This window comes from Curcuma longa, chromosome 8 (genome assembly GCF_044706935.1).
Source record: "Curcuma longa cultivar G26 ecotype Majalengka, Jawa Barat chromosome 8, ITB_CL_G26_1.1, whole genome shotgun sequence".
NCBI classification, from domain to species: Eukaryota; Viridiplantae; Streptophyta; class Magnoliopsida; order Zingiberales; family Zingiberaceae; genus Curcuma; species Curcuma longa.
Genome location: NC_133868.1, coordinates 5805932 through 5830598, shown reverse-complemented (window position 1 = coordinate 5830598; position 24667 = coordinate 5805932). Strand labels below are relative to the sequence as shown.

General features: G+C 37.3%; 3 protein-coding genes and 2 pseudogenes across 3 annotated transcripts; 3 read left to right on the top strand and 2 right to left on the bottom strand.

The window, feature by feature from the left end:
• Nucleotides 1-615: 615 nt before the first annotated feature.
• On the top strand, nt 616-3736 carry LOC141833725 (sm-like protein LSM2). The gene is made up of 3 exons (XM_074721219.1): nt 616-693; nt 803-961; nt 3395-3736. The coding sequence occupies exons 1-3, from the start codon at nt 691-693 to the stop codon at nt 3512-3514; spliced, it is 282 nt and encodes a 93-aa protein (XP_074577320.1). The 5' UTR covers nt 616-690; the 3' UTR covers nt 3515-3736.
• A 973-nt stretch (nt 3737-4709) lies between these two features.
• Nucleotides 4710-6844, top strand: LOC141833902 (arabinogalactan O-methyltransferase 2-like; annotated as a pseudogene).
• Nucleotides 6845-7126: 282 nt separating this feature from the next.
• On the bottom strand, nt 7127-11304 carry LOC141833067 (flap endonuclease 1-A-like; annotated as a pseudogene).
• A 2334-nt stretch (nt 11305-13638) lies between these two features.
• On the bottom strand, nt 13639-14926 carry LOC141833374 (transcription factor MYB61-like). The gene is made up of 3 exons (XM_074720796.1): nt 14746-14926; nt 14521-14650; nt 13639-14442 (listed from the first exon to the last, which is right to left on the bottom strand). Exons 1-3 carry the CDS (start codon nt 14876-14878, stop codon nt 13827-13829), a joined length of 879 nt encoding a protein of 292 aa, XP_074576897.1. The 5' UTR covers nt 14879-14926; the 3' UTR covers nt 13639-13826.
• A 5430-nt stretch (nt 14927-20356) lies between these two features.
• LOC141832806 (agamous-like MADS-box protein AGL80) lies at nt 20357-21127 on the top strand. Its single transcript, XM_074720184.1, has one exon. The coding sequence runs from the start codon at nt 20357-20359 to the stop codon at nt 21125-21127; it is 771 nt and encodes a 256-aa protein (XP_074576285.1).
• Nucleotides 21128-24667: the final 3540 nt, after the last annotated feature.

Here is a 24667-nt window from a genome sequence, read left to right as displayed (position 1 = left end):
CTCATGATGTGACGTGACTCCCCGCTCAAAGACATATATAAGGTCTGTCCTTCGAGAGGAGGAGGTATGCGCTCTCACAATTCCTACTTTCTACTCGCTTTCTGTTACATCTTCCTCCTCCCTCAAGGACTAATTTAAGCATCGGAGTGGTTGAGTCAGGGGACCCTTGGCCTTCCTTCTCACGATCAGTATGTTTGCTAGATCTTCTAGCTTTCAGATCCCTTCCTCACGCGATCTCATCCGATCCTGGTGCTGAGAAGTCGTCGACACATTCAGAAGCTGATCTCAATAGGAACATGGACCGTTGGGGCAAGAGACCCGCCACTAGGGCAATAGATGGTTGGCTGATGGAGGTGGGTCCCGCGCGCATGTACACGACAAAAATAATTCCACCCATATCTGAGCGTGGTGAAGGTTAAACACGACGGTGGATTTTTTTCAATTTCCACCTGAATTGTTCAGATTGCAATTTGGTCCAATTTGTTCTTTTAATTTGTTCCGAATATATTACACACACATATATATATATATGACTTGGGCCGGTTTCACGTGTCGGGCTTCTTTACAAACAATCGAAATCCGGCCCATAGGCATACTACCCCCTTTTACCTGTTGGCTTCCACTAACGTCGGCGGTTCCCTGCTTTCGCCTCTTCCCGGCGTCTCTCTCCTCTCGATCTTTGCCGCAAAGATGGTACGTTTGAATTTGATTCTTACCGCCTCTTTTGTCATCCTCGATTACCCTGCTGTTAACGTGACGCTGTTTTTCTCTTTATCTCGATTTGGTTTTCGTTTCTTTGCAGCTTTTCTTCTCATACTTCAAGGAGTTGGTGGGTAAAGAAGTGACGGTGGAGCTGAAGAACGATCTCGCCATCACAGGAACCCTCCACTCCGTCGATCAATACCTCAACATCAAGCTTGAGAACATCAAAGTCGTAGACGACGACAAATTCCCTCACATGGTAGTCCTTCCTCCCCATCTCTTTCTTCTTCTTCTCTGTGGGTTTCCTGATTTTTATTTGGTCAGCGCAGGCGCGTATTTGTGTTTAACTTTGGACTAGTGCCTGTTTGGGCGTTGCTGGTGTATGAGATTAGGTTTAGGGTTTGAGGTCTGTTGACGATTGCTAGCTCATTATTGGTTCTGTGAGTCTCCAAAAGAAATCCTTTTGGAGGTTTGACAGAATCTACAAGTGGGCACTAGATTTTGAGGATTCCTTGTGTTTCCTTGAGTACTTATGCACATACTAGGATGTTATGCCATGAGCTTTATTATTTTTTTCCCCCTTTTTCTTCTTTCATAATAAACAACAAATGGTATTTTGTTGCTAGGATACCCAAAGCTAGATGTAGTTGGTGAACAGATTTCTTAAGAAATATACTCATCTAAGATAATTTTGGTATCTCCAATCTTCTGCTGCTGACCGCAGAGGGTTTATATGGTTTCTGAAGATGAAGTCACTGGGATTATGTTGCTCTACCTTCTAGGTCAAACGAACATTTTGGAACATAATTACATTTCATCAAGCATTTTGTTTCATAAATTTTCTCTTTTGATTTAGTGGATTCTCTCAGAGGCATAATGTAGTTCTGTAAAAAATAGTTATTAGCTTCCCGCTGGGCCCTCAGTTTGATAGATGCTATGTAAGAATCCTACAAATCAATAGTATCTATGCATGTTTGTGATTTCACTGTTGTGGATTCCATCTTATTTTATTTAACTAAGTAGTCGCTTTCTATTTTGCTTTTAGATGATGTCAAATGTGATCCAGATATTGCGTGTTAGATTTTTTTTCAGAATCTGGTCTTACTCTTTTTTAAATTCTTTCTTGAATACTTATATGGGTTATATGGCACTGGTTGCTGATGTTTACAAAACCTTTATTTTACAATTTTTTTATTCTTTAGCATGTTTTCCATTTGCTAATTACAAACCAATGAGGGTATTTTTTTTCTCAAATCTCAAATTAGTTATTAACCATTGCATTATGTTGGTAAGTGCCTAATCAAATACTATTTCTGAGTTTTCAGTACTCATGTCTCTTCTGAACTGCCCCGTGCATTTAAAAATTAGGTATAATTTTCAAATCAAGTGGTCTTTCTCTTCTTATCTCTTGCTTTGTTTTATTATTTCCTTGGATTGACCCTGTTCTGTAACATGAGTTTCTTATCATTTATTTAGGCCTCCAAATATAAGCTTCCCAATGCCCACCACAATTTGTATTCACCTGCATTCGTTCCTGCAGGCTTTGTGATGTTGCACCAGGAACAACTCAAAACTCACTGGGAGTAAATTATTATTAACCGAAAGGCGATTCAATACAAGGGATCCTAATTCACTTTTATACACCGGCCCCTTTGATAGACCAGCGATGAATTAAAAATACAACTTGTTTGCCTCCAAAGAAAAACTCAACAAACTCCCCAAATGAATTTAATTACTGTTGAAATTTTAAAGTAACAGAATGTTCTCAATTAAACCCCTATTTCACCTTGTCACTGGTATCTGAACAGGCTCGAATATCTCAGTCTTTGCATCCTTTAGGTCTTCGTAAACTTTAAAGCTTTAGTTGATTTGTTTGACAACATATGTTTGAGTGGTTCTAGGTGTCATTAGGCAATTGGAAATATCAATTAGTCAGATGCATTCCATTTTCAATGTTCACCACCACAGCATCCAATTCATATTCTTTTAAACGCCTCATCAAGGAAGTTAAATTGATCTGACTGCTGAATAATTTTCTTTCCAGTGGAGTCTTAGATATAGACGAGCTTCCCTATAGTGAATCATTACTGCCAGTAATGATTACGAGCCAAGCTGCTCACGAGCTATTCGAGTCTCGGTTCAAAAAAAAGTTCGTTTGAGTTCGTTCAATTAAGTTAACGAGTCGAGCTCGAGCTTGATTTCGAACTCGAAAATATTATCGAGCTGAGCTCGAACTTAACAGTATTGGTTCGTGAACTCGCGAACATGTTCGTTTAAAGGCTCACGAACGTGTTCGCAATATATATATATATATTACATGAATTATAAATATTATATATTAGCGAGCCAAGTTCGAACTAAACTCGTTTAACTTTTAAACGAGCTATTTTCGAACCGAGCTCGAACTAAATTCGTTTAACTTTAAAACGAGTCTTTTTCGAACCGAGCTCGAACCGTTCGCGAACTGTTTAATTTCATTACGAGCCGAGCTTAAGCTTAATAATTAAAGCTCGAATCGAACTCGAGCCGAACTCGAACTTAGGAAAAACGAACCGAGCTCGAGCGTCTTATTGTTCGGCTCGGCTCGATTCGATTACACCCCTAATTACTGGTTTTGCATTTTTCATTGACGTTGTTATGAACAATGGTAGACCTTCTCCTGAGCTCATCTCATGTTCTTTAATCGTCACAGCTATCAGTTCGCAACTGTTTTATCAGGGGATCAGTGGTGCGATATGTCCAACTCCCCCCTGATGGTGTGGACGTTGACATCCTCCATGATGCAACAAGAAGGGAAGCCCGTGGAAGCTGATTTCAGTAGCTAGTAATTTCCAAATAGCACTTCTGCTGCTGGCTTTCCTTCTGCAAATACAAATTAGTCTCTTATGTTTGCAACACATTATACTGTTAAACAGCTTGAAACTGCTCTTGGTTTCAGGTTTCAACTTTTTGAACTTTTTTCATTATTCAGTCAGTTTTTTGTCTACTGGAATATGACCAGAAGGTGTAGAATTTGATATGCAACTTCATGACATGCTAACTCGCACCAATTTGAGGCATGAGCAAATGCTTTTCTTCCACTTCAAATTCAATCGCTCAACTTCTGTGACCGTCGATAACTTTACTGAAAGCAAAAGATATACTAGGATGCTTTTGTTTCATTTTATGGTAAAAGTTTGCCGATACGAAATTTAAGAGAAGTTTCTTTGTTCATGCTTAAACTCTTAAAACTACGTTTCACTGCAGAATGATTTTGATGGGCACACAGTATTAGAACATATTAATTCTCTATCTAAATTTTGCCAACCTATGAGGGTGCTTGTTGGATGAACAGGTAGATTTCCTTTCACGCGGGGCTTAAATGAATGGATGTATCTGGTGATAGATTGAAAATTTTTATGAGGTTAAGTTATCTTCAGAATTAATCAGAATGTAAAAGTTGGATTTTTAAATTTTTTAAAAATAAATTAATTGATGTATTAAATTAAAATTGGATGTTCTTGTTTGAGATTGTTGCTAGATGAGTCTTTATTATAGATGATGTGCTTCCTCACGTTTGGGCAGCTCCTCTCCCTTCCTACTCAAAACCACGACTGTGCTCGTCCTCCGATTGGTTGGGGCTCGATTGGTTGGGGCTCGATATCTTGGGAAACAATAACTCACCGATAATGATTGTTATTATCGGCATGACCTCCTCGACAATCGGATCAGTCCCAAGCTGAGCGAGATAAAATTCTTTTCTTTTGTAAAAGATGAAATTCGTCATTTTAGTGACCCGAGCGAGATAAAACTCACTTGTATGCAAGAGAGAGAGCAAAAAAGTGCTTCAAGAGAGAATAGTCTTCGTTTGAAAAAAGAAAATTAGACATTTGTCTAGTTTTATATAATCAATGAAGGGAATGTCCACGTTGGCTGCCACACGAGCATTAGACGAACCATGTAGGCGATCACACCAGTGAAGTGCTGCCCACAAACCAACTGCACGAAAGAAGGTTGGGCGATAGGCGATGGCTATTATTGAACCGTACCTCTATCACGATCGAGCCATTAGTCAGGTGTTGCCTTCAACATTGGTTGTCACGCTAGGGTTGGTATTGTGTTAGAAAATATCAAATGTTAAAGCCAAAGAGACCCCATTCGAAAGTGGATTATTATTAATCAGAAAGTTGAGCATTAATTGACTTCATTTTTTTATTTAACCATGATTTTTTTACTAAGATTTTATGAATCAAAGAAGTTTGTTCATGTTCGGACTCAAAATATTGTCAAAAAAAATATTTTAAATTTAGAGTGATACCGATAAGTCTTACTTCATTAATGGTATTTAGTTAAAATTTATTAATGACTGAAAAGTATTTGAAATCTGTTGTGATTTTGATAAGTCTATCCATCAAGATAATATACCAAAACTCATCGATGGATGGTTTTTTTTTTATCTATTAATAGCTGAAAAGGTGTGAAATTAAAGAATTTGAGCATGTTCAAACTCAAGAAAGCGTTGTCAAGATATTAATTCACGTCTTTCTTCATGTCAATTACAATTTCACAATTTATCTTTTCAAAAAATAATTGTACACCAACTTGTATAAAATCGTGAAACGGCATATTCTATCTTTTACTAAAATGTAAAAAATTAATTCAGATTTAAAGTGTATCTCATATGTTTAGGTCTATCAATCATTTTTATCAAAAAAAAATTTCATTGATAATTATTTTTTTCTAGATTGCACTAATTAATGAAAAGGATTTGTGAAATTAAAGAATTACTGTAAGTTCAAATTTTAAAAATGTTAAAAAGAAAATAATTTAAATTAAATATCAAATAAATTAAAATTAATCAGATATCTATCAATGAAAAAGAATCCAAATGGATCATGACTAATTGAACTCATGATATAAAATGACAAGTCTAAATAAATCATACAAAACCTAATATTTGATGTGAGCCAAAAAATCCATATGGATTATGAAATATCAAACAATTGACACGAAACAGAAAATTCAAATGAATCATGAGGAACTGAACACTTAATAACTAAAAATCCAACAAAAAGTTAGACAAAAAAAATTCAAATGAATCATAATTGATCAAACACTTACCTGACACAATCCTTAAACTCTCCAATAGATTACCCCACTCCACGGTAGGGTTAGTCCGAGGTCATCCGCGCCATTAGAGTGAGAGGCTTTGGACTACACCCCCCCCCCCCCCCCCCCCCCCCCCTTATCGGAAAAATCCAAATGAATTACATAGGATTGGACACTTATGCCCAGTTTACTTGGTAGCATGGATGGAGAACGGAAAGGATTCTCTAGGGAAAATAAATCCCTAAGGGAGGAGAAGGGAAAGTAAATAAAATCCATCCTTTCGCATATTTGTTTACCTTGGTTAAGGAAAGAAAATTAAAAATATCTCAATTATCCAAAATACCCCGGCAAAACCGACCTTCCTCAGCAGCCTCGCTGTCCCCTGCTCTGCAACTTCCTCCGCGGCCTCCTCTGCTCCTTCTCCCCTCTCTTCTCCCGGCCCTTGCTCGCCGGCGACGACGTGCGGGGTGAGCTAGCGCAGGCTTTGCTCCACTACGCGACCACGACGCAGGTGCCGCAGCAGTCGCGGGCGGAGATCCAGCTCACCTTCAACGTGCTCCGCCGCCGCGCCCCCTGCAACTTCTTGGTCTTCGACCTTGGCCGCGACTCCCAGATGTGGTCCGCGCTCAACGCGGGCGGCACCACCCTGTTCCTGGAAGAGGACAAGGAGTGGTACGACCTGGTGCTCAAGGGTTCCCCTTCTCTGCGGGCGCACTACGTCAAGTACCGGACCCGGCTCGACGAGGCGGACAAGCTGCTGAAGGGCTACTGAGCGGAGGCGGAGTGCCGGCCGGGGCGAGCGGACGGCGTCGCAGGGCTCCGACGCAACGGCGGCTGCCCGCTGGCGCTGGTGGGACTTCCGGATGAAGTCTACGAGAAGGAGTGGGATGTGGTGATGATTGACGCGCCGAAGGGGTACTTCCCGTCGGTGCCGAGGAGGATGGGGGGAGGGTGGGGGCCGGCGACGGCTCCGGAGTGGGAGGAGAGGGCGAGGGGTGGGCGGTCCGATGGGCGTCGAGCCGGGGGACTGCGCGGAAGAGACAGCGCCGATTGAGGACGATTGAGGAGAATCCCGTCTTTTTCTTTTCCGTCCTTCCTTTCCGTCCGATTTTGGGATGACCAATTTTGGAGGAAAAACAATCCGTGGATGGATTAAATTTCTTTCCCTTCCTAAAATTTTATAAAAGTAAACAATGAATGCATGCATGCAAAGGAAACCTTTCTTCAGTTTCTCTTTCCGCACCTCCAAGTAAACTGGGCATTAATATAAGATAGAAAATCCAAATAAATCACAAAGAACTAAACAGTTGGTACGAGATGAAAAATCCAAGTATATCACAATTGATCGAACATATATAACATAAAGCACGCTAACAAATGAACAAAAGTACATCTTGCACCAAAGTTCCTAGAAACATGACCAGAGAATCATACGCCAAAACAGTATGGTCAGAAGGAAACTTAGGATCGTTAGAATCTGAGCCAACAGTTCTTATTGCTAGGATGACAGATTACAAGTTTTCCGAAGGATGAGGGAGCTTTCTATTTTCTTCTTTGCAGTTCCAGCATTAGACTTCTTGTCGGTAGAAGTTTCTTTTAAAGCTTTGTCACTCTCCTGAGAAATATTGCAGAACGTAAGTTAGAATTCACAGAGGACTCTTAAATGTTTATGGCAGTTAAAGCACCTTAAACATTCACAGGTCAGCCGTAAATGCTTATGCCACTAGCACCACTTGACCATGTGCATGATTTTGAGTCATTGCATCAAGGCAGAAGCCAGTACCAGAATTGAAAGAATAACCACTACTTAATAGCAAAAGAAAAACGGAGAATGTGACAAGGCTTCTATGGGGGAAAAAAGGAAAACAGGCACACAAAAAAGGACCCAACTGAAGCATACCTTTCTTTTGGTGGGGGCGGATGCATTTACAACAGGTTTTAAAAAGGACTCCAAACTGGAAAAAAAAAATCAAAATGATTACATTGATCATAAGCAACACCAAAGTTCAGACAAGATAGCAAAAGATCCTACCGGCCCTAGGAAGATTTGTTCTTGGCCAATTTAATTTTTTCTATTGCCTAGAAAATTTTAGGAGGTGAGATTAACAAACAGTTTAATATAGGGACTTCCACAATCAACTATTAACACAGATGAAATCACTATGAAGAGGACAAATACCTTAGCAACTCGATCACTGTTGAATCCATTTTCATTCACCAGAAAGCTCAGAAGACCCTGATAAGAGAGGTATATTGTGTAAAGATGCCAATGGACTTATTAGCACCTAATTAATTTTCATTGCTACCTCCTCATCCGGAGCTATCCACTTTAGATCTGGAACGTCCATGGTCACATTTGGTTCTTTGAACAAGCTTCGAGTTTCTTGATAAGGCCACTCTTCAGGAATTTGATATCTATAATTATACCAAATTTTATAAAGAGAAACCACAAGGACCACATCAGAATCCTGATGGATCTTAATTTTTACAAAACCACAACAATTGAAGGTGATGCAACTAATCTTGCATGAGTGAATGGGGGAAATTGGAGCACCTTTCTTTGTTTATGTTCTCCAAGATATCCTCTATGCAACTATGCTGACGGATGAGCTTCAAAGCTGTTTGCCTTCCCATGCCTGATTGTCATTCGTTTAGCAACATTGCATAGAAAGTTACAAAATAAAAAAATAATTTAAAAAAAAACTGCTATGCATATTATGTACATATTAAAAAATATACACTCCAGGGAGAAGAAATAAAAATCTAATGAATGTCCTACGCACATAAAGATGAGTTCTGGAAACAAAAACCAAAACAAAAATGCATAAAGAACCTAAAACCTAAAATGCAACCATAGAAAGGTAAACAACATTATATTGTTTTTGTTGACACAAAACTTCCTCAAATCACGAAAAGGATGACTAGCATAACCGAGGATGGTATCACACGATTTTAAAGGGGAGTACAAACATAGCGTAAAACTTGGCAAGAGAATAAAATTGCTTTTACAGAATGATGCAATTTCGATCATTAAACCAAAAAGAGTTGTAATGGATCATAACATTTTTAGGAAGAATAATAAACGACAGCATAAACAAATCAATAAAGATACTGCCAATTAAATAGAAAGGTTGTGAAAACGTTTATGAAAATAGCATCACTATATGATGTGTACAATTTATTTCATGGAACATCAAATGCAGCAACAGAATTTTTTTTTCCTTCAACCGAAGAGAGTTAGTGATCAAACATTAAAAAAAAATTGAAATTTCCAAAGCATGAAATGTCCAAATCTGTGTTGTATATAGATACTTGGATAATGACACTCAAACAGTGACGCTAAGAGTGAACACTCACAAACCCTATTGAACACATGTACAAATTTGTAAAAATAGCCATGTCAGAGATTGTGATCATACTCATGTTGAACACTATATTAAGTTCACGTAACAGAGACATGGAGAGCAATATAAATATGCAACAGTTGCAGCACTGACACCATATTCAACTACACAAGCATTATCATACTAATGATTTGAATGTACAACAATAACAACCACACTTTATCCCACTAGGTAGGATTGGTTATATACATCTTTCCATGTCATTGCACATTATCCCCAACTATATCATCATTTATATTTAAATAAAATTTTTCTTATTTCATTGTTGTTAATTAAGTCTTTTTTATCTTCCTTTTCCTTATTTAACATGCACATTTGTCATAATTTCATATCGCTTAATTGAAACATTTATTGGTAATCTAATTATATGCTTATACCAACTTAAACGTGTCTCCCGGAATTCTCCCTCAATAGGTACAACCTCGATTTTCTATCTAATATTTTCATTTCTTATCATGTCAATCCTTATATGTTCACACATCGATCTTAACATCCTTATTTCTGCAATTCTCATCTTCTGCTCATGTACACGAGTCATAGCCCAATATTTAACTTCATATAACATAACAGGTCTAACCGCCGTTTTGTAAATTTTTCCTTTAAATCTTAAAGGTACTTTACAATCATAAAGAACACATGACGCATTCCTCCGATTTGAATGTACATTAGTTATCAAATTTCGTAAACAGTAAGCAAGTAGAGTACTAGACTTGTATGTTGAACTTGTTGAGTGTGCAATATCTGATAAGCAAGTTTACCTTTAATGCTATCACAATAATCACATCCAGAGAGAATGCACAAATCAATGAACTGATCCATAGTGAGTCCTAGTTCATCAAGAACCTGAAAAGTAAGGATGAGAATAAAACACTAATTCAATTAGCAATAAGCAGAATAATATACCTTTGAAACTTCAAATTCCATCACAGGGATTTTTTTGGAACTAGGATCCATTAAGTGACGAAGAAACCTCGGCGCCCCAAAAGTTAAAGAATCCATGTCTTCTGAGGCAACCGCATACGCCTAGAGATTACTTATAAACAAATATGTTTAGGACATTAAATTTTTAAAAAAAACAAAACAGAATATGTTACATTGCATCATTTTACCATGTCAGTTTTGCAAAGAGCTGCACATTGAGCTTCTGCTTCACAGAGTGCCTTTACATCAGAAAGATGAGTTTAGCTTCTAAAACAAGAGATAAAATATTTATATATTAAACAATTGCATGCAGTTTTAGGAAATGTTGGCATGAGAAAGCAAAACTGCATGCAAAACTGTGGCATTTTTATTCAAATTCTTGTAGCAAGGTAAAGAATTCAACAAGTGAAAGTGGACTAGTTTACCTCAATAGTAGGCACGCCCATTAGTCTTAAGAGACGTTTACAATCTTCATTATGTTGCTTGGTTACCTATGAAAAAACTCTACAGTAAGCAACTGGAATCAGATTCTTCAAGAAAGTAATATGAAAGTTTTAAATATATTTAAAGAAACTCTATGTTACATATGAAGGAAATAGATAATAAGCATGCTAACTTCATGCTGATTGTGTCATAGTCAATAAGATCCTCATGGTAATTTCCAATAAAATAGCAATATCAAAGATTACCTTGACAGTCCTTTTGCTGTACTTTTCAATTCCCTCCAGATCACCAGTCTGCAAACAGCAAAAGTAACCAACTAAGGCAGTAAAAGAATTTCTAGCAGACTAAAGAGTCCCAATAAAGGTACTTGTTATGCACAAGCAATGACCTCAATTGCTGTGTTCAAATCCTTAGTTGCATCTTCCCTCTTTGAATATCTAAAGAATAAAATAAGCTTATAGATTATCATTATCTCGCAAACAAAAAAAGAAAAATAGGAGGGAAAACAATGACAAATCTGTAAAGACTAGCCTTTTGGCAAGTTCTTGTTTCTTCAGCTCTGGAGGCTGACCATCAAATACATATCTGGACAAAATATGGTGGCATTTGTGATAATAAAATATGGTGGCTCAATGAGAAACAAAATGATATTTAGACATGCAAATGGACTTACACTGGCTTGATACCTGCTTCTAATAATCTGATAGTTCGATTGAACATCCATTGCAGATGACTTATCGGCCATACCAAATGTCAAGAGTTAGAAGGAGAAATAAACAAGTGCACGCCAAGCAGAGATTTCTCTCAAAATTAGAGCACTTTTAACATTTATCATGGGCAACACAATGGAATAGAAGTGTACGATCACCTTGTAACTTCGCCAGCCTCATTAGTGAGAGTTTGCATGCCAGTATTTCCGACAACGATCTAGACGGGAGAAAATGACATCAAGTTATAAATTTGAGGGAGGAAAGTGTGGGTACAAACAAGAGCAGAGGAGCTAAAAGCTCAACAGCCACTATCTAAAACCTTAAACCCTAACTCGAGAAGAGGACGGCATATCCAAAAGCATAATCCCAAAAAATAAGAAGAAAAAAAAAAGACTAAACATAAGTGATAGAAACGGACAAGGATCTGATAGATGCTCATGCTGGCGTCGATTGCAATCTTCCGGCCGAAATAACTCTCAAACTTCTGTTCCTTCATAGCTTTGGGCAAGGAGCTTCGTCAAACCCTAACAGCAAAGCGACAGCGGAGCTTCGCGAAGTCACAACCCTAACAAAGCAAAGCGACAGCGGGAGGCTTGATAACGACTAGAGGAGACGGTGATGGAGATGGCAAAGTAAGTGAGGGTGACAATCGCAGAGGCATATGGATGCGAAAGCCTACCTTTATCCCCATGGCGGCGACCTCGACGGAGAGGCTTGGGTGTAGCTCACGGAGAAGAGATAGAGGAGACGGTGATGGAGATGGTGAAATGGGAAAGAAGAGCCGCTATCTTTGGCCTTTCCCGCCTCGCAGACTCGTTCTGGTCTCTGGTGATCTTCCCCTTTCAATCCGAAGGTCCATCGAATCGAACCGAACCGAAGGTCCATCGAATCCGAACCGAATCGAACCCTAACAGACTAAGCAGTTTGAGTGCGGTCCGGAGTCTCAATGATCCGTTAATTCAAAATAAACGGCGTGTTAGCCTCTGCGGCCCAGTTAGGCCCACGAAGGATAGACAAAATAATAATTTGGGCCTGTCCTGCTCCTTCTAAATCTTTAACTTCAATTTAGGGTTGATAGTGAATTTGATAGGATTTTGAGAATCCACTGTTTAAAACTTCTCCACATTTACGTCTATCACAAATTGATTTAACTTCCCCATCTCAAACTCCTTAAGATACTCCCTAACAATTTTGCACATACAAATTCGTTAATTTGTTTAACTTAACCACTCAGGTTTATGTCACGAGGCGGAAGATTACTATGATTGGCAGGTTTGGCGTTTGACGATTGGCGTTAACATTAAAAAATTAAAAAAAAATTATGGCCCACCGATTAACGCGTTCAGAACTCTGAACGCGTTAAATACCTCACTCCTCCCTACACTTCCAGTGGTGATCCCTCACTCCTCGACGTCGGCCCAAACGGCTCCTCGACGGGTCCGCTGTTAGGGATTCGGCTCGATTCAGACTCCGTAAGCTATGCTAAGTCGGATCCTATGCTACTCTCGGGCCTAAATAACAGTTTCAACATAAGCAATGCAGCATGAAATCTCTTCTTCTCAGAATTGAATATGCAACTATTATGACATTGCATTCAACTCGCATCATGCACTTTGCATATTCTCCTGTGTTTTTCATTTCCAACTACTTCACATTGCTCAAGATCGAATAGTGGTATTCTTCCAATCGAAGATCAATTGATTAAAGGGTTCTTTGGATGATTGATGTGACTGCCTGCAAAAGTTGCTATCATAGATTTTGATATGCAATCTTAGTAGGTCAACATTTACTAACTTAGCTGCAAATTTTACTATTCATATTCAGAAACGAAGCTGTCTTCAATTTAACCAGCTCCAGAATTAGATTACAGAATCTAATCATGGAGGTCACCTGCTTTGCCCATGTGAAATGGGCTGCGTAGACTTGGCGATGCTCGAGAACGTGCTACCTTGTTCTTCCTCATTCTTTGATCACTATCTTTTTGTTCCTTCCCTGTCCCTTGCGTTTAAAGTCAATGGTATTCGATGCTTTGGAATATACATTTAGAAAAGCATCACCAGAAGCTTCCATTGCTTTGGCTCACTCGATTGGTGGCTAATGGCAGAATGCAACACGCAACCAGGAAGCCGCCTCCACAACCCAAACACATTCATTCTTCCAAGTCGCACATTTTTTTGGTCTTACGGCGGCAGTGAAGGTTCATTAATCTCCTCAGATGACTGTGGACAGGTACATGTAGAAAGCTGCATGCACTTGTCTTCAGATACACATCAATCCCATCACTTGAATGCTGCTGTGTTGATTAAATAGGAAACTGATGCAGACTCACCTCTCTTTCTTCAGTCATCGAAAAGAAGAGAAAAGAAAAGAAAATTCAATCTGCCAGAGCAAAAGGCTTTTATTTTCTGCCAAGTTATCAGCCCGACAGATTATTCAAAGTTCACATAGCAAAGAACTGTGATATGAGTCCTTCTGTACATGAGGAGGGAAAAATAAATCTATGGCACGCAATTCACACACCTTACAAATTCAACACGTCTTTTAATTCTCTAATTGTTCAATTACGGTGCCAAGAATTCAACTGCGGCTCTGTTTGTGTATCCCCGTACATGCATCGAATGGTGCCATTGAGGTACTCTGACCACTTGAGGTCCTCTGGCTCGTCTCCAATGTGGATTTCAGCACCTCCATTGTGTGGCAAGTCTGTCCATGGAAAGTAGCTCTGCAAGCCGCTGCTATTCCCGCTGCTCCCACTGCTGCTGCTTGGATTGGCATCGATGATACATCCATCCAAATACTGGAAAGGCTGAAATGAAGCATCTTGAGGGAGATTCACAATTGAAGTGAGAGTGTTGTCGTTGTTGTAGCCAGTAGTGAACTCAGGAATCACATTCAGAACTCTGTTGCTTGGCTCAAACCAGAGCGGCAGGCTCTGGCTCCCGGAGTTGGAACTGTAGCAAGAATTCTGAAGCCCTTCCCTTGCGGTGAAATCTGAATTCTCGATGATTGATGGCGCGCCTGGCTCATCCTTGGGGGGTTTCTCCTCTTTGGGTGGCTTGTGGGTGTCAGGGTCAATGCCATTCTGCTTCAGCTTCTTCTTGATGCAGGAGTTCCAGAAGTTCTTGATCTCGTTATCGGTTCTTCCAGGTAACCTCGAGGCAATCTGCGACCATCTGAAGAGAGAGAGAGAGAGAGAAAAATTGTCAAATGTCACAGAAATGGCAGAAATTTGATGCGTTAATCTGATGCACCTGTTGCCTAACGCTGCATGGAGTTCAATTATGAGCCTCTCCTCCTCCTCTGAGAACATGCCTCTTTTGAGATCAGGCCTCAGGTAGTTTATCCACCTCAACCTGCAGCTCTTCCCACACCTCTGCAAACCTGAGAATTTCCATTGCTCCCCCTCGATGATTCTTTCTTTCTTTCTTTCGACGAAAATGCCACGAATAAACAAACAGAATTGGGCGGAGATATACCTGCCAACTTAGGGACAGAACTCCAACATCCATGCCCATGCTTGATGATGTGGTTGAAGAGCTTCTCGTCCTCATCGGGCGACCACAGGCCTTTCCTCAGCTTCTGCTTGTAGCAGCAAGAGTGCCTCCCCATGAAGTGCTCTCCAACGCGGGCAATGAGATTGATTGGAGAGAATGAGGCCTGAGCTAAAAAGAGAGAGAGAGAGATGGTAAAGAAGCAAGGGAGGTCGTGGCTAGAGGTGTCAAATAGGTCAAGCCAGACCATCCATATCATATTTGGCTCCACACAAGAATGAAATGGGTTGATCTGATCTGTGTCAAGCCTACTCGGGTATGATCGAATCGATCGACACGACTAGTAGTGGTCAAATGTGAACTGAAGCACCTAAATCCAAACTCAACTAGCTAACTGAGCCCATTGTAGCAGACTGTCTCAAATAATACGGTATTGGAGTTTACCATTGTCTTGTGCTCTAAATTACAGTGTCTGTAACAGAGGAATGAAAGAACTATAAATCTAATTCAATCGAGTACGTCTTTTGTTATAATCTCCATTGTCTACAAGGACAAAGGCTTATTAAATTGTTAGGAATCTTTCTAACACTATTTCCTTCCCTCAACGCATTAAACTACAATAGACAAGCCTTAACTAGTTATTCCAATTTCCACAGTGTAGTTTATTATTCCATTTGCCGTCAATTATTGATTCTTGTTTCGGTGGCACGATGCTGTTCATGTGATCCCAATTATAAACCGAAATAAAAATTGATGAATTTGATTTCGATCGTTTAAGCTTACAGAACTTACTTGGATTGAGTTGACTTACAGCTTTAACTTCATGTCGAATCCTTAAAGAACACATTCGCTTTCACCGTCGATAAAGTAAGAGAATAGTCGTCTCGATCAGCTGTTGCAAGATAAGATAATAAAGTGAGGAACTCGATCGATCAGTCTTTTAAAAATGCATCCACCATAGTTCATAATTAGGTCCACGAGGGCTTTGACTATTCCTTTCCTCCCCAAATAGTATTCCATGCATTGGACTTCCTGCTCTGTTTTTATACTTGCTCTTGCTGTCGTCGCCTCCATGACTGCAAAAAAATACTAGCATGCATGCCAAGCCGCCCTTGTCCTCTTCTGCTGTCCCTGGAAGCCGAGGGCATTAAAAACAGAGCACGCAGACGTCAATTATTGGGACGAGGCATGGACTAAATTGCGAAGGAAGTTTGATCGATGTGGAACAGCTACGCGGCCACAGCTGGAAGATAGCGAGGCAGCATATTGGCGATATTGCGAATGCACCTCGCTCGTCCTTTCGATCGAGCGCAGGAGTCGATCCCTTCTTGTCCTCAGCGCGGATGAACCGGGTCCACGCTGCATGCTGCAAGACTGTCTGCAGTCTGCACACTACTACTGAAAGGAAGGTGCCAAAGAAGGTTCCCGGAAAACAGTTGACACCAACTCATGTTTTACGTTTTACGTTGTTGTGGTCCAGAACTTCAACTTAATTAAGAACAGCATTCATATATAGATATATATACAAATTAGGTGAGTCGAAACTCACGGTTTCTCGTTCTTGTTGTATATGCTTTTCACTGATTAATGGGTTTTTATTTCCGAAACAAAATAGAAAATGGAAAGATTATCCGGCCTCATTGCACAAGGAGAGATAAAGCTTTTTTTTTTTTTTTTACTCATGTAAAAATTCACTACTATCTCCTTCCAGGATGTGTGAGATCGTTCTGTAGGGGCTACTCTCAATTTATGCGTTGAATTTAGATCGGAGATCGATAGAGATGATTGAATATTTAAATTTTGATTTTACTAAATATTTATATAATACAGTAGTAGTAGGAGGTCCATTTTAGATTATATTTTCATGTTCACGGGAGGGATTATCTCTTGGAAGAGCGTTAAGCAGACGCTCATAGTCATTTCATTCAAAATTGGCTGATGGAGATAGAGAACTCTGAATTATTTTGAATCAAAATTAATGTACTATTGGACGTCTTCCTTAATAACGTAGATTGAGAATAATGAATTTTTAAATATGTAGAATAAAAATTTTAAAAAGGGAGGGAAACTTTTGAGAATAATTAAAGGAGGATAATTACGGGAATGCTCTCTGTGATTTTGGTATTATAAAACTTAGATACTCGAAATGAGAAATCTCTAAATCTGTATGCACGATTTAGTAAGATGTCGTTTTAAATTTAGTTTGAAATACACAAAGCTATATATTATTCTTTTCGTCTAATCGAATTGACTCATCTAGTCCAATGAACTCATAAACCTGATCAATTTGGTCGACTTGTTTAACATGTTTGCTTAGCAATTGTTCAAGACGAATTGTGCCGGCTAAAGAATTTAGTTTCTTTTCTTATTAGAATTATTATTAATTTGTCAGCTCTATTAATTAGAATTCATGAATAAAAAACAAGCAAACAAACAGACAAAACATAATAGAAACAACTATTATAGTAATTAAATCAAATGCACCTTTGTTATTTTTTTTACTTTGAATGGTATAATGATTATCCTACGGATAATATTAAATCCATTGATTCGATTGTAAATGTCGAAAATAATTTTCTAAAATCTGTTGATTCAAAAGAATATCAAGAGATAGAAAAATAAACAATACTGTCAAAAATATTATTAAATCAAAAATTTCTTCTTCCTAAATATTAACTAATAAGATGTTTATATAGCTAGGTTTAAAATCTTAACTTGTAAAAAAAAGAAAAAATTATAATGGAAAGGAAAAACTCGAAATCCTAAAATCTTAAACGAACTTAAAATCCTAACATATATAAAAAAAAAACTTTTCAAAACTACTCTAAATATCAAAAATTTTAAAAATTATTAAAAATAAAAATTATCAAAATTAATAATAAAAATTTTTAAATCCTCCTACATCATTTCTCCACCCAAATGATCTCTTTTGCAATCATACAGCACATTTATTATTATATATATATAGTACTAAACACAAAAACAAGAATTATATTGGTGCAATATATATTATATATCGATCGCAAAATCATTTAATTAATTAATGCTGAATCTTCCAGCATTTTGGTGGTCCTTGGCAGGCCCTTAAAATGCCAATTCCCCTGTCACTACCGTGACAACACAAAAGTTCTTCGAGAAAATTAAAAGACAACCCAAAAGTTGTGTATGACAACGAAGAACACTTACGGCACAAATTAAATCCAAGTATGGAAAAGAAAGGGATCCAGGAGCTAGCTTAATTAATTAATTGTTCAAGGAGAAATTAAAGAGATCACAACGTACGAGTTCAAGAATGAATTAATTGTTAGTCCACTTATATCTCTAAAACAATATGATTAAAGTTCACACCCTCATGGAATCTAATGTAGGATTTTAATTGTATTTCAACAATGACTTTTTAGTAGTCCGAATATATCCCAATTGACCTGCTCCCTTACTAGGAGCCCCTAATCATTCTTTTATGAGAGTCCTCGTATGACACCACATAGACCTGCTCTGATATCACTGTTAGATCTGATGAAATCCATATATATTTCTAAAATGGTATAATATTATCCACTTTAGATCCAAATCTTCATGATTTTATTTTTGTACTTTACCCAAAAGATCTCATACCAATATATATATTTCCATCTTAAGGTTTTAGGCTCTTTTTATATATTTCTAATGTAAAACTTTAATTATATTCCAATATTAATTAGATGATGCCAATATAGAACAGGTGAGTTATCAAAATAGTAGAAACTCATGAATATATAGGACCAAACACCTTAATTCACACCATATTATTAATCTAAATTGATGTGTCCCAACAGCTGAAGAAGATAAGGAAAGCAAGCGCAGGGCCTGTAGGAATTGAAGAGATATCTATACGATTACCTCCTATTTCATATTTCAGACATATCATTTGGGAACTATGAAACAAGGAACCTTCAATTTGCAGCAAACTCACTTTCCATTGATCAGTAGATTATCGAAATCTTCGTAGCAATTCCATAAAACTTGCTTGTTGTCGTCTAATTAACTACTAGTATAGATCTCATCACTCTTGAGATATTATGCATTGTTAAATGTCACTCTTGCATTTTCTTTAAGCAACAAATTGTATGCACTGTTTGCTCTGTTGATATTGTACCTGCATATTATTGATCATCTTCTTGTTTTATAATCATCACTGACTTCACAACCTCTTAAGAGTGAAGTAATCAAGAGTGAAGCATTAATCCAAGAAAAAGAGAGAAAAAAAGAAGAAGGTGTGTATGACTCGAAAAACTCACTCAGACCGTGTCGTCGGGCTATGGCACGACCCGGCTCACCGAGCCAACAAACATAAAATGGCAAAGGCATTCTGCCAAGTATAACATTACTGAAGCTAAAGCAAAGGTCCCTACAAGGACATTTACCTACAAATAATGTTCTTGAGTGGATATATATAAAAAACTTAAACAATTGGCAGAAAAATCAAGAACATGAATAAGCAGTGAAATCAAGGCATATATTTCTGCCTAATTCTGATCTTCTCATTTACTTTGGATAAAATAGTTCTGGTTAAACTGGAAAATTACTTATCAAATTATCGAAATCAGATTCACTTGTATTAATTTAATAAAAAAAACATTAAATTGTCAAATATTTTGATAAAGCATTTCCAATTCGAAAGTCAAACTCAATTCTATTATTATATTCATTTTTTAAATAAATAAATATAATAAATACCTCTGAGTTTAAAGATCTTTATATCATGCTTATAATGTAAGATTTCATTTTATATCCTGAAATTAGAGAATGTCGTTTAATTTGTTTGTTTGTTTTGACAGATAATAATTTGTTGCAAAATTGGAAAAAATAGTTGTGTATAACAGCTAATCTGAACTAAATTCCTTCCTAATAAGATTTATTACTTAAGATTTACCAAATTATGAGATATATATATATATATATATATATATTCGAATAAAACAATGAAAAATATATAGAAATATCAAGTTTAACTAATGCCTAAAACCACATCCTAAAATTTTCGCATTTATTATCCTATTATTTTCATGGCATCCCAAGGCTATTTATGAGCAATTTAAATAGAAATTACAGGTTCTCCCGTGAATTTGTGTTAGTTTAATTTTTAAACATCAAATTATCATATTTACACACTTTTTTTTATCCAAAATATATTTAAAACTTTTAGTGGATATATATTACATAGATTTAAAATAGGAAATGTGAGTTTTAAATGCCTTCCAATTAATTGGTTCTCATAGTCGTTGGAAACATTAATGATTTTGTGCATGAATATGTTTATTTATTTATTTTTAAATGATTATTAATGCTGTCAACCTTAAGCAAGTATATTAGGGAAATAAAATTATGATATATAATTTAATATTTTTGATGCATAAATGGCACGTGTCAACCCATAAATTATCTACTGTGAAATATTCAACGGTTAGGATTGGATTGATCCGGGGGCCCCACCACAACGATTGAACCGGTCCGATTCAACTGTGAGTCTGAAACTGGACCGGTTGGATTGTTCGAGCGGGTTTTTTTTGCCGCTATATAAAGCAAACATGGGAAGAGCCGGCCGTCCATCGGAGCCATGGCGAGGAACAAGGTGAAGCTCGCGTGGATCGCCAACGACGCCAACCGCCGGTCGACGCTCAAGAAGCGGCGCAAAGGGTTGATGAAGAAGGTGAGGGAGCTGAGCATCCTGTGCGGCGTGGAGGCGTGCATGGTGGTGTACGATCCACAGGAGCCGCACCACCCGGCGGCGTGGCCGTCCAACGGCGAGGCCACGCGCATGCTCACCCGATTCAAGGCCTTGTCCGACATCGAGCGCAGCCGGAAGATGACGAACCAGGAGACGTACCTGAAGAGCCGCGTCAACAAGCTGGCGGAGCAGTTCCGCCGGCTGCAGCGGCAGAACAGGGAGATGCAGATGACGGCTTTGCTCTTCGAGGGCCTCCGCGGCCGCCCCCTCTACGACCTCAGCATCGAGGACGCCTCCGCCCTCGCCTCGACGGTCGACAACAAGCTCCAGGAGGTGCGCGAGAGGCGCCAGGAGCTGATAAAGAGCCACGGCCACAATCCCATGGCGGCCGCCGCCCAACCACTGCCGCCATCTCCTCCTCTTCCTCCTCCTCCTCCTCCTTCTCTCCTTCCCACTCTTCCAACTAGCCTCATGCTCCAGCCTCCGCAGCAGCGCTTCATGTGGCCGTTCCAGGAGGAGCTGAACCCGTTTCTACAGCCGGTGGACGCCGATGGCGGCGGCCACTTGCTCATGGCCATGGCAGGCGGCGATCACGGCGCCCTCACCCACTGCGGACTGGCACATCCTTCTCTCGATCCAACTGCATGGGACATGGAGTAATAACGATAACTGGCCGCTGTCGCCGCATGCTGATTCTCTTGCTTAATTTGGTCGATCAGTTTAATTTGTTCTACTGCATTTTCTTGCTAGCTAAAGAAGAACAGAGCCTCAGTTAGTGCATGTCTACGAACATCAATCGTCTTTTATGTTTATTATATTTCCAAGTTTTAATTAATTATTATGGTTTATATTGCTCGATCTTCATTTGGGTTTTCTTTTTAATTTCTGTGTGTTTCTCCTGTACTTTGAGCAGATATAAAATATTCCTCAGGAAATAAAGAAATTAATATCAGTCTAATTCATCTGCCTTTTAAATTATATCTATAATTACTAAATATTATAATAAAAATTACATATGTCTAAATTTTATAATATATTAATAACATATATACAGATGAACGAAGAAGAATGCCAATTTAAATTTTCTTTTACTTTATAATTATTTGAGATATAATTAACACTTTAATTTAAATTTTAAATCTCATCACTTGATGCAAAAATAGTATTATAATAGAACATATTAACGTTCAATTTTCGCGCTAAAACATATGCAAAGATTATAACGTTGTCAATTTAATGTATTTTGTTTTGATCGTCGTATTAAAAAGCTCAAGGTTGAGATATATAGTGTATTATAATTAATATGCATAATATTTTAAAAAATAAATAGTTATAATATTTAAAACATTAATTTTAGATTATTTATGTTATTATTGATGATTTAATAAAGATTATTATAATAATTATCATTTTGTTTTTGAAGATAAGACAATATCAAATTATATATATATATATATATATATATATATATATATATATATATATATATATAAAATTAAAGTATTCAATTCTTACAATTTAACTAATTAATCTTGACAGTGAGTGGTGTGACTCATGAAAATTTTTCATCGGTCATAAAGGTAATCAGGAAGCACACACGACTCCGTGTTCGACGTATCAACGTTCTAGATTTTTCATCTTACTAAAGGAAAATACACCACTACAAAATTAATCGCGATTAACGATCAAAAATTCGATCGCTAAATCCGATTAATGATTGATTAACGATCGATAAAAAAATTATAAAAAAATTTGATTTAGCGACTGAATTCGAATTCGGTCGTTAAAATTAGCGACCGAATTTAAAATCGATCGCTTAAATTAGCAACCGAATTTAAAATCGGTCACTAATTTTAGCGATCGAATTCGAGTTTGATCGCTAAATTTAGCCACTGAATTCGAGTTCGATCGCTAATATTAGCTATCGAATTCATATTCGGTCGCTAATTTTAGCGACCGAATTTAAAATTGATCGCTTAAATTAGCAACTGAATTTAAAATCGGTAACTAATTTTGGCGATCGAATTTGAGTTTGATCGCTAAATTTAGCCACTGAATTCGAATTCGATCGCTAATATTAGCTACCGAATTCATATTCGATCGCTAATTTTAGCGATCAAATTTATATTCAATCGTTAATTTTAGCGACCGATTATGAATTCAGTTGTTAAATTTAATGACGGAATTCATATTCGATCGCTAAAAATTTCGTCATTAAAGTATGCTCCTAGCTCCAAAGTATGCTCCCTTTGGCATGCACCGACTTTTTAGGAATTTGTATGACTATGCTTCGCGAGCTCCTCGTCAGTTATTACTTGAGAGCTCTAAGCCTCTAACCAATCAGATCCTCAATTAGATCCTTATGAGAACAACATCTATAATGCTTTAGAAGTCCCGACAACCTATCTTTTCATCTTTGTGGGTTATTACCTGTGAGTTAATTACTTTTTAAAATTATATTTAATTTATATTAACGTTGCTAATTTAGTTAATTTTTAGTATTATAATTCATTGTGTTTTTTTATTCGTACTTTGTGTTAATATTTGTTTTGATTGTTCATTTAACTTATATTTGCATTATTTGACTGCTATATGTATTAGACTTAATCATCAGCGTAGTAAGATTGCAATGCACATACTGTTACTCATCCAAGATGACAATATTTTTTTTAGATAAAGTTGGTAGTACACTAAATAACACTTTGTTTGCAAGGAAAAATATATATTACCAAGTAAATATTATGACTTAGAAAGAGGAATTATTTTTTCACAATGCGCAGTTACATTTGCTCACTATCTATACAATTTAGTCTAAATAGAGCCACCGAACTCTATTTCAGTCGCTAATTAGCGAATAGAACCAAGTTTCGATCGCTAATATTTAGCGATCGAAATTGTTCGGTCACTATTTTAGCGATCGAACTCTATTTCGATCGCTATTTTAGCGACCGAAATAGAGTTCGGTCACTAAGGTTTGCTAAAATTCACCATGCATTGTCCAACTCTAAAATTAGCGATCCAATATAAATTCGGTCGCTAATTTAGCGACCGATATTTGATTTTCATCGCTAACTAACGATCAATTTTTAAGTTTCATCGTTAAATAGCGATCAATTATAATTCCGTTGCTAATTTAGCGACCGAATTATAATCGGTCGCTAAACTAGTGGTCGAATTATAATCGGTAGCTAAACTGACGATCAAATTATAATCAATCGCTAAATTCGTCTCAATTTGTGATTATTTTTATAGTGTACATCCTCTCTTATGAAGCTTGTAGAGTCATATTTTACTCAGGTTACACAATACAAGTTTTTGATAATTTTAAGTTCAAATCTTTTGATAATACTTGATACAGTTTGTCATACACAAAAGTCATATTAATACTATTTACCACAATTTGTTTGTTTGTTATTACTGAATTTTTTAATTTAAGATCAGTAAAAGTTTCTATTAGATTTTAAAAGTTAACCCATTTTAATAAATTACATATGGACCCGACTCACAGTTGGATATATGGGTTGATGTCGTTCCTTTATTGTTTCCTAACTCCAAAGTATGCTCCCCTTGCCATGCACCTACTTTTTAGGAGTTTGTATGACTATACTTCGTGAGCTCCTCGTCAGTTATTACCTGAGAGCTCTAACCAATCAGATCCTCAACCAGATCCTTACGAGAACACAATCTACAATGCTTTAGAAGTCCCAACAACCTATCTATTCATCTTTGCGGGTTATTACCTGTGAGTTAATTACTTTTTAAAATTATATTTAATTTATATTAATATTGCTAATTTGGTTAATTTTTAGTATTATAATTCATCGTGTGTTTTTTATTCGTACCTCGTGTTAATATTTGTTTTGATTGTTCATTTAACTTATATATGTATTATCAACTTTGGGTTAATTTTATTTTATTTGACTACTATGTATTAGACTTAATCATCAACGTAGTAATATTGCAATGCACATACTATTGCACATCCAAGATGATAATATTTCTTCTTTTAAGATAAAGTTGGTAGCACATTAAAATACACTTAGTTTGTAAGAAAAATTACATATTAACAAGTAAATATTATAAGTTTATAACTTAGAAAGAAGGAATAATTTTTTCACAATGTGCAGTTTGATTTGCTCACTATCTATACAATTTAGTCTAAATAGAGTGATCGAACTCTATTTCGATCGCTAATTAGCA

Bases quoted from the DNA above. Each gene is read 5' to 3' on its own strand.
- LOC141833725 (XM_074721219.1), top strand. The intron at 962-3,394 runs GTAGTCCTTCCT...TAATCGTCACAG, and splicing joins ACGACAAATTCCCTCACATG to CTATCAGTTCGCAACTGTTT.
- LOC141833374 (XM_074720796.1), bottom strand. From the start codon at position 14,878: ATGGGGAGGCACTCTTGCTGCTACAAGCAGAAGCTGAGGAAAGGCCTG. The intron at 14,651-14,745 runs GTATATCTCCGC...GGAAATTCTCAG, and splicing joins TTCTGTCCCTAAGTTGGCAG to GTTTGCAGAGGTGTGGGAAG. The intron at 14,443-14,520 runs GTGCATCAGATT...CTCTCTCTTCAG, and splicing joins CATGCAGCGTTAGGCAACAG to ATGGTCGCAGATTGCCTCGA.
- LOC141832806 (XM_074720184.1), top strand. From the start codon at position 20,357: ATGGCGAGGAACAAGGTGAAGCTCGCGTGGATCGCCAACGACGCCAAC.